Consider the following 13,056-nt stretch of genomic DNA (forward strand, 5'->3'; position numbering starts at 1 on the left):
CCGTGTTTGTCTTGAGACAACACTACCCTGTCGAAATTTGCCAGCTACACCAACGAGTACAAGTGCACATAGTATACTACATAGAAGTATACTAACAGAAGCATGTGATTTGAGACACACCAATGGTTTTCACTGGACAGTGGTCTACTTTACTCTATTTGGGCACTGTCTTAGATGACAAGTTGAATTTTGATGTGAACACTGACGGCATCTGTAAGAAGGCAAACCAATGCAAATCTTTTTAAGGAAGCTGAGGTGTTTCGATATGGATAGGACAATCATGAAATAGTTCTATTCTGCTTTTATTGAGTCCGTTCTTTCTTTTAACATGTAGTCAAGTTGTGCTGCAAGATCACTGGTGTTATTTTTGATAACCTACATTATCTGTACGTAGAGAGGGTCACCTCTAAAGCTCGGTCTATTGTCTCAGACTCCCAACATCTCCTCCATGTTGAGTTTTAGATTCTTCCATCAGGGCGGAGGTTTTGCCTCCCTAAATGTAGCACTAAGCATTACAGATTGTCCTTTGTCCCATCTGCTATCACTTATCTTAACCATCAGTGACCACAAATGTTAATGATTTACCTCTGACAGTGTGTGATACTGGATTCTGTGTGTTATGTGTTGTACTGTCTGTTCTTTTGTACTAATGACTGACTACCGTCCGCATCCTAAATTGCCCCTCGGGGACATCAAAGTTGACCTCACCTTACCATACCTTACCTTACCTTGCCTTGCCTTGCATTGCCTCACCTTAACTCACCTTACCTTACCTTACCATCCTCAAAAATCTGATTTGCACCAACAATGAATCAACCCAAGAAAGATCTGTATAGCTTTTATCCAGCCTTTATTTTAGGCCTGCGATCTGTACAGACATAAACTTGAACTTAAACAAACTATAATTCCAAAGTGAAACCCAGTTTGAAATCCTCATTATATGAAATCTTTTAAAAATTGACATGCACATGCACACACACATATAGATATACATCCAGAGTTAAATCTTTAATGCAAAAGCAGCCCCACTGCATAGAAACAGATGCTGGTGTGTGCATCAGCATGTCGTGAGGAAAAAGAGGGATTAATTGTAGCTGCTCTGTTACTTCCACTCTTTATTGTTTTTTATATCCAGACTGGCGGTCATTACTGGCTGACAGCAGTCTGTCGACATGTAGGCAGGAATCTTCTTAGCCTGCAGATTACACCAAGCCTGTCTGTTTTCTCCCCCCTCATGTACCTGTATAGTAGAATATGTCAGTGAATGAAGTCATATTTTAACAGGGCACTACCAGAGGGATATATTGCTATGCTGACTAATAGAATGACAGATGCTTTGAGCGCCTCACTGCTGAGTGACAGCAAACTGTCAGGGCTTTTGTGTGGCTGTGCTGCCGTCTTTTCATTTCGGATGCTGCCAGAGAGGGAGGGACCCATCCATGCAGCCGCAGTTGAGTGAAAAGGCACCTAGGAGGCATCTTTGGGCTTGTCAGACACAAGATATCTAATCCAGACAGCCAAGAACGGGAATTTGGAAGAGAAACCCGAAAATAGCAGCTGTCTCTGCATAATTGGAACAAATGGAAGTTGGATATGCGGCAGAAAATAAAACAAGAAAACAACTGGGATGTAACGCGACACTATTTGCTGACAGTTACAATAATCTGGGGAGAGCCGTGCCACAGGCAGGCTGCTGTTTGTAGCCGGGCAGCTTATAGTTTCTGTCAAACTGGTGCTGATCTCTGATCTTGGAGGGTCGCAATTATGTGCCCCCCTACTATTCCTCCTCCATCCCTTCCTGCTGTCACCCTCCCCTACTCCTTTAAACCCCCTCTGGTATCCTAAGCAGCATTTAATTGTGAAGGGCTGAGCCGGGGAAGGAGTAATCAGATGAGAACAGAGGCAGAGGGAATCACGTGGGTACACACTGGCTAACAGGGGATTAATAACAGTGGCATCTTGATTGAAGTTCAGCTGGCAAATGGGAGGTGGGGATGGAGGGGGGGAGGAAGAGAGTGACAGAAAGGGGAGGAAAAGAGAGTTGCAAAGAGAGGGGACGTTGCTACTGCGTTCTCAGATGAGAGCAGAGTAACAGGGAGAAGAGACTGAAATGGGGAGAGAAGAGGGAAATAGAGAAAGGGAGTTAGAGCAGTGAGAGGGAGTGGGAGGAAGAAAGAGCGAGGATAGGAGGCAGCGCAGCGCAGTGTGGGGGAGAGAGAGAGAGAGAGAGAGAGAGGGAGAGATGTAGAGACAGGAAGCCTCCACTGCTACTGAGCCAGTGAGACGCAGGCAGGCACAGAGAGAAGACGGAGGCTGAGAGGCCCTCGGCATCTCCAAGGCCGGCCCAGTGAGGGGGTGAGGGGCTCAAGAGCAATCCAGCAGGGAGGACAGTGGGAGGAGAGGCAGAAGAAGAGGGGGGAAAGGCAGGGCGATAAAATCAGAAACAGGCTTCAGCAGGAAAAGAGGATCGGGTGGGTGGGATCTGAGATGAGGAGGGGAAAAAGCAGATAAAAGTTTTGAAGACGGAGTCAGAGAGAAAGAGGGAAGGGGAAAAGAGACTAAAGAAAGAGCGGATTGAGTCTATGTTAATGGCAAAGACAGGAGGGGATTCATGGAAAAAGAGGAGGAAGCTCTCTGTGTCTCAGGAGTCCTCCTGTTCCTCTTCTGCTCCTTCTTCTTTCTGTGAGGCTGCTGGACATCATCCATCACCATGTTCTCTGACAGCAGAGCTCCAGCGCCTGGGGAGCAGAAAGGCTTCAAGCCCCACGCCCCTCACTTCATCCCCTGGCTGCGCAATAGTCTGAAGCCTCACCACAGCAGTGACCTGGGGCTCAATGGACCGTACAAATCCAACTCGGAGGCCCACAACAACCTGACCCCGCTGGAGAGAGCCAAAGGAATCAGCTTCTTCTCCATCCAGGGAAAGGACCGGGCGAAGAAGGGGGAGGTTCGCTGCAATGGTGTGGGGATGGCGAGGATGCTGCCAGTGGTGCTGCGGGGCCACCACATCCTGCCAGGGAGTCTGGGGAAGCAGAGGGAGGACAGCCCTGCCAGGTGGAACCAGTCTCCAGAGCTGGACTCTAGCACACAAAGCAGTGCAGGGGATGTGCCGCAGGGGCTGAGCAACAGCTCCACATCTGCCCAGGACAACCACACCTTTGTCAGGAACCACAGCAGCACCCTTCAGTCGCAGAATGACGGGACAAGCACCTCAGTCAGGAAATACGGGCCACTAGTGAGACCCCCTCCTGTTCCTGCACTTCTCATCGAGGAACCAAACTGTAAGGTGCCTGTTGTGGTGGAGATGGAGCACAGGAGGGGGAAGGTGTGGGACTACGCCAGCAGTACCACCCACCGCAAGAGAGACCTCCATTCATCCAGCTGGGTGAGCTCAGACACTCAGGGACTAATAGAAAGACAGCATGCCTTCACCTCCAGCATCAGCTACATAAAACAACAGAGCAGGAACTCCCAGAGTCAGAGAGACCTGAGGGAACCACCTGTGGAGGGTTTCAATGGGCCCCTCAATGGAGTCATCTTCTCCACAGAGGTTCCTCAGAAAGGCCTGGGCTGCACCACAACTTTACGAGGCCCCAGGAAAACTAGACCAAGCTTGGAGCGTATTGCGTCCCCGGGCCAGAACCAGACATGGGTTCAATACAGGCCGACCATTGAAGGGGAATCACAGAGGAAGGAATCAGACTGCAGCAGGAAGGTGGTTCGAAACCAGATTAAACGGGTGGTGAGCAACCTGGAGCAGGTTCTGACAGCACTGAGGGACGTCCACCAGGAAATGAAAGAGGTAATGATTTTTTTTGTTGTTGATTCTGCGTAACATTTCACCCTCACAGTTGTGTCTTTCCTGGACTCACAAGAGAAACAAATCAGTTCGGAACAGGAGCAGAGAAGTCACTGCATCCTCTCACATTAATTTCCTCACGCAGGAAATGTTCATGCTTATGCTATAAAACCTTGAGGGCTCCCACAGATAACAATGCAGGCTGAAAATGCACATCCTCAGCAGAATTTAACATGCATTAAAAAGTCAGCAGCAGGGTTGGATGAATCCACTACAGTCTGCAAACTGTTTCTGCAACTCGTCTGTCTGCAAACGTGTGCGCCTCTCGTGCTCAATCCACACGTACATTTTCATAGAGGTGAATGAGACAATAGTTATGCTCCATTTGCATGATGCATTCAGAGGCTGCTGAGATGTGACATCAGGCAAAGCAGTCGCCTTTCTCTCTGCATCTCCCATTCTGTCTTTCCTCCTCTAACATCCCCTCTCATCTTCCTCCACTCTCCCTCCTCATGGACAGATGCTGCTCTAGGCACAGCTGGATAGCGTTTTATAATCCATTTATGTCTGAGCATCTCTGCCTCGTATTCCTCATCCAGTAAAAGTGACACGTAAATCTCGCCTCTTGGCATTTGATCTGCATCTACGGGGTCGCGGCTAAACTCGAGGTACTAACCTCATCATCCTGGCTGCGAGGTTTTAGTGTGACAGTATTAATATAACACTGATGAAAGAGCATATAGGCTGCACACAAAAAGAAAAGGGACATGAAGAGAGGGAGAGCAAGAAGACACTGTGATAGAAAATCCCAAATTTTCACAACAGAGACGACAGATCAAAGGAAGATAAGGCACCAGAGAAGACTTTGGTCGCATATTTATTTCAAAGCCCTGTTTTATCATTCTGTTGCATGAGAAGCAACCCTCAGTTATATTTAATAATCAATAGCTGCTATAAAAAGGAACTGGAGTGAGCCTTTAAAAACATTTAGACACAAATATTAAAGCAACAATAAAGACCTCTGTCTCAGAGAAAAAAAAAGACATCACAAAAGCAAGCTGACGCATGAATATGGTAGTGATCTTCTGCTAAAGGTTTTTGACACATCAAAAACTGCTCTGTGACTCAGAACTTAAAGCAAACCAACAGCAGAGTTAAACTGAAAGAGTTTAATAAAACTTGCATGACTGATCTCTACAACAAACGTCTCTCGGCAGCATATGTGAAGACCTGAGAGGTCAAAAAACACCGTTTTTAATAAACACTCTTGGGAGCAGCAGATGAAACCAGGGTCCTCCTCTGCTCTTTTATCTCCTCTGATATCTGACATTAACAAGCAGCACCTGCCCAGAGTCACTTGATGTGCATATACACGCTGTACTTCAAAGTAATATGAGATTTTGCCTCGCCCAAAAAGCTTCAGCATTAAAAAAAAAAAAATGATAAAAAAAGACAAACCAGGTCATCTTTTGACATCAGCAAGGATGTTGTTGCACACACAGAACAAAACAATAATTCATCTGTTCCAGCAGGGGCCGAGGATTTATCTGTGCACGTAGAGCAGGTGGAGAGATAGGTCAAACATTTTCCCCAGTGTAATTTTCTACAATCTCTCCTGCCTCCATCACTGTACATGTGCATGTGTGTGTGTGTTAAGCAATTATGTGTATGTGTGTCATGCAGACACTCATGTGCTACATGCTCTCCACTGGTTTAAATGATTCAAATAAATGCATGTATGCCTGTATATGATATACTGCATGGTGTGCTTTTTACTGTAGGTATTAGAAGGGAAACCCACCTAAATTTAGCTTACACATTTTTTTTGCACTAGGTTGTAGCTCGTGTGACATACTTACAGATTGGAGCTGTACACCTGGTGAGAATCCACTCCTGTCTGAAATGCTCCAAATTATAGATGCAGGTAGTAAATGCAGAAAATAGAATTATGCAAACTTTGAGTATTGCCCTTACTATATAAAGGCCACAGTGCCACGTTTTGTTTTGTATGTTATCACCTATTTTATTAGAGATGACTGAGCAGTGGTGGAGGAAGTGTTCATCATCATTTGCTTAAATAAAAGTACTAATACAACACTGTAAAAATACTCCACCACAAGAAAAGTCCTCCATTGGAGGTATCACTTGAGTGAAAGGAAGTAAGTACAATCAGGAAAATGCACCTAAAGTATTAAAAGTGAAAATACTGTACAGTTATACCAATAAATATTATTAATTCTTGTTACTCATGCATTAATGTAAAAGCAGGATTTTACTTTACTTGGTTGAGGTGGAGCTCATTTTAAACTATTAACTAATGATTATTTTCCTTACTGATTAATCTGCTGAATAATCTTCAAAATGATTTGAAACTACATGAATTGGTCTCTCTGCCTGATTTTAAAGCTCAAGGATGAATGAGTCGGTTGGGTCATGTCATTGTGTGTAGGTGTTTTAATATTTATACATGTTACTGTAGATCTTTTATGTTTTTTATCGTGTGATTGTTTGGCTGTAACTTTTCATGTGCTGCTCTCTTGGCTAGGTCTTCCTTGTAGAAGAGACTGTTGAGCTGAATTGGATTTACCTGGTTAATATGGGTTAAATACAAATATATATATTTTTTAAATTCTCCATTAATCAATTGATTGGTTTGTAAAAATTCTGAAAAAAAGTGAAAAAAAGTCCTCACAATAACCCAGAGCCCAAAATGACACCATCACAATCTTTGTTCTGATCAAAGAACACTCCAAACTTTAACAGTATTACAAATGCATTAAATTATTAAGAATAAAAGCAGCAAAGCACACGTAAAAACATAAAAATAAACAAATTTATAATAAAACATCCTATTTTATAATCTCTTCATGTGTTTTGTATGTAAAATCTCACAAGTAACTTGTTACCAAAGCTGTCAGACAAATGTAGTGAGGTACAAAGTACAATATTTCCCTCTGAATTGTAGTGGAGGTAAAATGTAGGTGTGAAAATAGAATACTCAAGTAATGTACAAGTACCTCAGATACTTAAAGTGGCCCCAGTTTAAACCTGTTGGGAGAGCTTTGTGGCATGTTGAATCTCTCCTCTCATTTCCTTTCACCACTGTACTACTATTCAAAGAATAACACAAAAAGTGGCCACAAGGTACTTGAAGTTTTGACATCATTAGTTACTCTATTGAGTTATTAAACATATTTTGACAAAATGTCAAATATTCTCTGGCACCAGCTCCTTAATTATAAGTTAAGTATGTAAAGTTCATTATTAAAGACATTTCCCAGAGCAAGGTCACAAATTATGAGGATTTGCTGCTTTTCTCTCTTTTATATGGTTGTGAATTGAATGTTCTTCGGTTTCAAAGTGTTGATAGGACCAAAAGAAAAAGCAATTTGCAGATGTCACCTTGGGCCTTGGGAAATAGCAACCAACGTTTTTTTTTTTTTTTTACGATTTTCTAACACCTTTTTTCTGACTCTATAACAATTATTTAGAGAGAAAAAAATTCAGCAGATTAAACAACAATAAAAATAATACATTTCATGTCTTCCCTGGGGGCACACAGGCAATTTAGTATGGTGCTTGTAAGAATCGAAACAGCAGAGGTTGAGATATTCAGACTTTTAGTCCCTGAGCTCCAGTAACACTGGAACCTACATTTCCCATAATGCAATTCAATATAGACTTTCATTAGACCTTCTGTGCCTGATAACCATCCACATCTTTCAAACTCCACACCTCCAGTTTGTAGAGCTCTCTGTTAAAAAGTTCCTGTTAGAGCCACAGGAGATGTTATGCAACTGGTGAAAGTACTCCTCATGATTAGTTTATGGATTCTCATGTGTAAAATCAGTGGAGTGCCCCTTTTTGCAATTACCTCTATTCTTTTTATTCATCATCATACTGTATGTATTTATCCATCACAGGTGGTGCAACAGATTGACTATCTAACCTCATCCATTGATCTGAATGCGGAGGACCAGCAGGGGACTGAAAGAGGAGACAGCGCCAACCCTCCCAGCGACAGCAGCTCCAGTTCAGGTTCCAGCTCCAGCGAAGTGACTGTAGGCAGCACCCACCGGAGGCCCTCACAGCCTGAAGACCAGCCAGGAACCACAGACTCATCTGGCAGCCTTAGGAGAGAACATCATGGCAGGAGCCAGTCTCCACCAAATGTGCTGCTGGGCCCGCTAACCTCCGGGCTTTCATCAGAGAGAAGTCGAACTCTCCGGTTCACCAGCAGTCTGGGGTCTTCTCCCAGACAAGGTGGGCCGCTGCAGTGCAACAGTAATCTCTCTTCATCTAATCCCCCTCAAAGCCTCACCTCCCATGATGTTACTTTGTCTCCCCAAAGAAGCCTCCCTGTTCGGCCTCCCACTCCTGGTGTCTCCCCTCTAACAGTGAACCTTCATCACCCTAACAGCCCTGGTTCTCAGCCTCACTCACCTGGGCCCTCCTCCTCCATCAGGGTCAGCCCAGTCTCCCCTCTGTCTCCAAAGCCTCACCCGCCCCCCACTCTTAGCCCTTCTGTCATCATAGAGAACAAAGTGGGGTCTCATCAGACCCCACAAAGTGACCACCCATCTGCTGGTCTGCTCACTCCATCATCGACCCAGCCTCCGTCTGCCAGCAGCCCACCCACCGACTCAGAGACTCAAACTGTGTCCAACCCTGACAGAGAGAGGCGAGCATCCTCAGCAGGACCTTCACAGGTGTGCTCTGCTCCTGCAGCCACAGCGAAACCACCAACAGCACAGGGTCGCAGAGGTCGCAAGCCTCCTCCGTACCCACACCACGGACCCTCCGAGCACTCAAAGAAAGTGAAGGAGCCCCGCAAAGCTCCTCCGTACCCTGAGAAAAGAAGGCTGCTCTCGACCACTGTGTGAGACAATGCAGCAGGAGGGGGAGGCTGATCGAAACAGAGCCACATTCACAGCACCAGCCGCATGAGTGGAAAGCGATTTAAGGCTCGCCAAGTTGAGCTGAGACCAAGTTTCCAAGGTGACAGGACGCAAACGCAACTTGGGGTGAGTATGTCAGGGAGAACAGCTTGGCTCTGCGGACGTCCTTTTTCTGCTCCTTCTTCTATACCAATCTCTTGAGTATATACGGCGAACATACACAGGGCATCATAACATCTGTCTGGGTTACTGCTCTGGTAACAAGAGCCTCCATACAGATGCTCAATTTGCACCCCGTCTCTCAGACTCCCACAGATTGCACAGTTAAAGGGCAAAGGAGAAGGCCTAATTAGATAGAAATATGAAGGAAATTGTAATTACTGCAAGATGACAAGACAAAGTAAGAACTGATTGCTTTAGTGCACTTCAACCTAAGCAGCCAGACACATCCACTCACATGTATCAGCATTGTCTGGGTTAGATAATTGCTGTCAAGAGTCGTGATGGTATAACGAGAACTCGGTGCAGCGCAGGGTACTGTGGCTCAGCGGTGTGAAAAACACACGCTGGGGAAGACAGGCTGGAGATCTGTGATATATATGGAGGCTGAAAAGGTCTCTTGATATGAGGAACTTAGCGGGGGCAGATAAGGAGTGAATAGGCAGAGAGGCTCCGCGCTGACTGGGTCATCGGCCCAGCGCCTGGGTGCGCATCAGGGGGAGACAGGGGGCAGCTGGCCATTCGTTGTACCCTTCACCGGGCCCCTGGTGTTACAAAAATCCCATCTCCTTTGCTGCCTCTGGCTTGACCGACCCGGCCACAATCTCCATCTGTTCCCCTCCAAATGTCAGGAGATGCAACGGGAGAGAAATAGGGGGCAGGTGTGGGTGAGAGGAAAGAGAGGAAAACAGACACTGGAATGTCTGCCGGATTGATTACATAAATACAACGCAGCAAATCTATGGATTATTTATTTCAGTCAACTGATGGTGTCCTCTCTTAAACTTCAGTTTATTTCAATGCCTTCTTGTGGCTCTTAATTTTCAAATAATAAATCTGGTGTTAATCTATATTGAAAAAAACAAAACCAACTGTATTAATCCGTCTCTCTCCCCACCCTGTCAGAGGCATCAGCACCAAGCCCATTTGTTCCTACTGAACTAGGAAATCTTTAGAAATGATGCATGTATACATAGCTTTATCGAGGCTCAGTAATTTCCTAAAATAGCCAGGCACTGTAGTTTGTTTTCTTTTGCAAATGTTAGTCAAACAGGAGCTGTGGATTAGCACACATTTGGCACTCTCGTGAGTATTTACAGCAGCAGGACGTGTTTGTGGGACTGACTCAAAATAAAACTACAGTGCCAACATTCACGCTAATGAAGGCACATGTCACCCTGTGCAGCGGCGTGGCTCACTGATGTGTTTTTAATCATTTTTTTGGTCTGTGGCACAGAGAAATAAGTGGGTGGTGTCTGGATGGTAACCCCAGATTTACAATAAGTCACACATTACATATTCCATGTTTCAAGTGATCATTTTAACCCAAACAATATCTTTTTCCAAGTATGTTTTATGCCTAAACCTGGCCAGACCTTAACCACAGCACTGTGACACTATAAACAGAGATGCAAGAATAATCGAAGCAGCTCACGAATTTCGCAAATCCATCTATCTACGACCGAAGAAGTGATATCAGGCTTTGGATGGCAAGAAAATGTTTTGGTCTCTTCATAGGATTTGTTGACACAAAATATAGAATATCAGCAGATATATCCATTGAACAGACTAAGCCTCCGCCATGCTAATGGCTCACTGAAGCTGTATTTAGGTGCTTTAAGCTAAATGCTAACATGAACATGCTAGCATGCTCACAATGCTAATGCTGACATGTTGATGTTAAACAGGTGTAATGTCTGCTGTCATAGGTGTAGATTGGGAGGGATTGTCCCCCCCTCCAATAAAATCATGAAAGTAGCAGAGGGATTTTTATTTTGAGAAAATTAATAACATTACACCATAAAGTTGTGCAAAAAATCACCAGAATGCAGGACATTAAGTGTGCTAAGTGCTAGTTAAGTGTTCAAATTTTTCTGGCAGAGGACCCCCAGGTAACTGTTTCATCTCCCCCTGGATGTTGAAACAAAACTTACGCTCTTGTTTACTGTGTTCTGCCATCTTATCGTTAGCATGCTGGCAACTAATTAGCACTAAAATTACAGCTGAGGCTGGTGGCAGTTTCACTAGTTTTGCATGTATTTGTTCAAAAAACAAAGTATTGGACAAACTGAGTGGTTCCCAAACTGAGGGTCAGGACTCCATCAAGGGACAGAAAAATAAATTTGATGTGGTCATGAAATAATGAACAGAAAAGGAAAGCAGAGTCATGCTCTAGCTCTTAGATTTTTCATCACATCAGGACTTTATCAGGACTTTAACAAGGTAAAAACAAAAAGGGTCTTTGATTGAACTGGTCACAACTGATATGTAACCAATGATGTGGGTTGCAAGTAGACATTGCTTTGTGTTGTGGGGTCACAGCCAGAAGAGTGCAGGAACCGATGTGGTTATTAAGTGTGAAAATGGTACCTTTGAAATGCAGTAGGTTAGATTAAATGTAGTGAGTAATGTAACTTTTTTAATCACTTAATCAAAACAATGTAACTTATTACATTTGATAACTTTTTGATTACCTTTCTAACAGATGTTTTAAACTGGGCAATAAAGCTGAAAAATATCTGGAGTTATACTACCACAATGGCCTTTTGTAATCGCCAACATATTAATGAGTAACCGCAATTTTTCTCAGTAACTGCAACTGATTAAAAATACATTTATTTTGTAATTTAATTACATCTAACTAGTTACTCCCTTAGGCTGGTTATTACAATTCATTTAAAGAAAAGATGACTCCTGCACTCACTTTTACTCTGCTTTATTTATTCATCAATGTTTCGGTCAAGCATGGACCTTCATCAGGACATAAAATACATCTGTGGTGTGGCTCCCTTTTGAACACCACCAGCTCAATGTACAGTAATTAGGTGGTCACAGGTGTTTGTCATCATCAGTCATTAAGGCAGTGACTTCACCACATCTCACCTCACTATGAATGCAGGGAGTGAGTGGTTATTACAATTCATCCTGGCAGGAACATGAATTCTGCACCACATTTTATTGCACTCCATCCAATAGTTGTCTAGAAGTTTTACTCAGAACCGAAGATGTGGTTGAACTGATGGTGGCACTAAAGTAAACGTCACCAAAGTCAGTATCATCCTCTGGGGACCATGAATATTTGTAATCCATTGAACAGTTGCTGAGATAATTCAGCCTGGATTAAAGTCTTGGACCGACTGATCCCTGGAGCCAATTTGGTTGCGTGGCTAAAATGTTTCTGATTTGTCTTTAATGCACGCCATCATAATCAAAGCCAGCTCTTGGCAGCTTACACTGTATATACTTTCCTGATGGTCGTGCTGTATGTGGGGGGGATAGTTGAAAGCAAACATCTCTACTGGCACCAGATGGTAAACAGTAGTGATATGTGTTTAGGGTTTGGTTGACAGCATAGAGGCAGCGCAGAGTCTCAGAGACACAGTGAACCAGCAGTAAACAAACAGATATAGTGCTACAGAGACTTATTATTCAGTGGAACGGCCAACTTGAGAACAAAGTGTCAATTTTTTTATCCACGGGGGCCACAAAACCAGAGATCAGAGTCTGCAATGGTCACGTCTTTGCTATAAGATGCTTTAATTACAAGTGGGAGACTCTGTGGGAGTTTATTGTCAAAATGCTACGGCACAATAGATTCTCTCTGCGTGAAATTCAGATGTTTTATAGCTACAGTCATGGTTAGATTTTACATTGAAGCACTGGCTGCGGTATAAATTCTGGTATCACAGGATTCAAACTCACTGATGCCAATTTGACTACAATCAAGATGACTGATTTTCTCTTGGCTTAACATAAAATGAATAAATCCCTCCTGACTCTGTATCTCTATAAGCCCACAAAGATCAACGCTCTATACTTTCCCATATGTGCCTCTGGATTTACTAGATCCTCCCTGCAAAGCCGTTCTCCCCAGAAATTAAGAAGAAACAATGGAAGCTCTTTATCTCGTGGAAACATTTATCCGAGGACAATATATGTTAATTGAGTACGCTTACAGAATACATTTTTTCTTATTGCTTATTTTAATATAAAGTTTTGTATAAAGTCTCATTTGTATGCTGGAAACCTGGCTGTTTGCTGCGGCACACAAACCGAGTTCAAATTAGGAATACATTAGTGTTGGTACTAAAATTACCGTTATTTCAGACGGATACGACAGGGGCATAAAAACGCTCTCCG

At 43.7% G+C, this 13,056-nt stretch overlaps 1 protein-coding gene across 1 annotated transcript; it reads left to right on the forward strand.

The window, feature by feature from the left end:
• The first annotated feature begins 2,159 nt into the window (after positions 1 to 2,159).
• LOC125896028 (uncharacterized) lies at positions 2,160 to 8,817 on the forward strand. Its single transcript, XM_049588331.1, has 2 exons — positions 2,160 to 3,802; positions 7,723 to 8,817. The coding sequence occupies exons 1-2, from the start codon at positions 2,711 to 2,713 to the stop codon at positions 8,680 to 8,682; spliced, it is 2,052 nt and encodes a 683-aa protein (XP_049444288.1). The 5' UTR covers positions 2,160 to 2,710; the 3' UTR covers positions 8,683 to 8,817.
• Positions 8,818 to 13,056: the final 4,239 nt, after the last annotated feature.

Source organism: Epinephelus fuscoguttatus, linkage group LG10, assembly GCF_011397635.1.
Source record: "Epinephelus fuscoguttatus linkage group LG10, E.fuscoguttatus.final_Chr_v1".
Classification (NCBI taxonomy): domain Eukaryota; kingdom Metazoa; phylum Chordata; class Actinopteri; order Perciformes; family Serranidae; genus Epinephelus; species Epinephelus fuscoguttatus.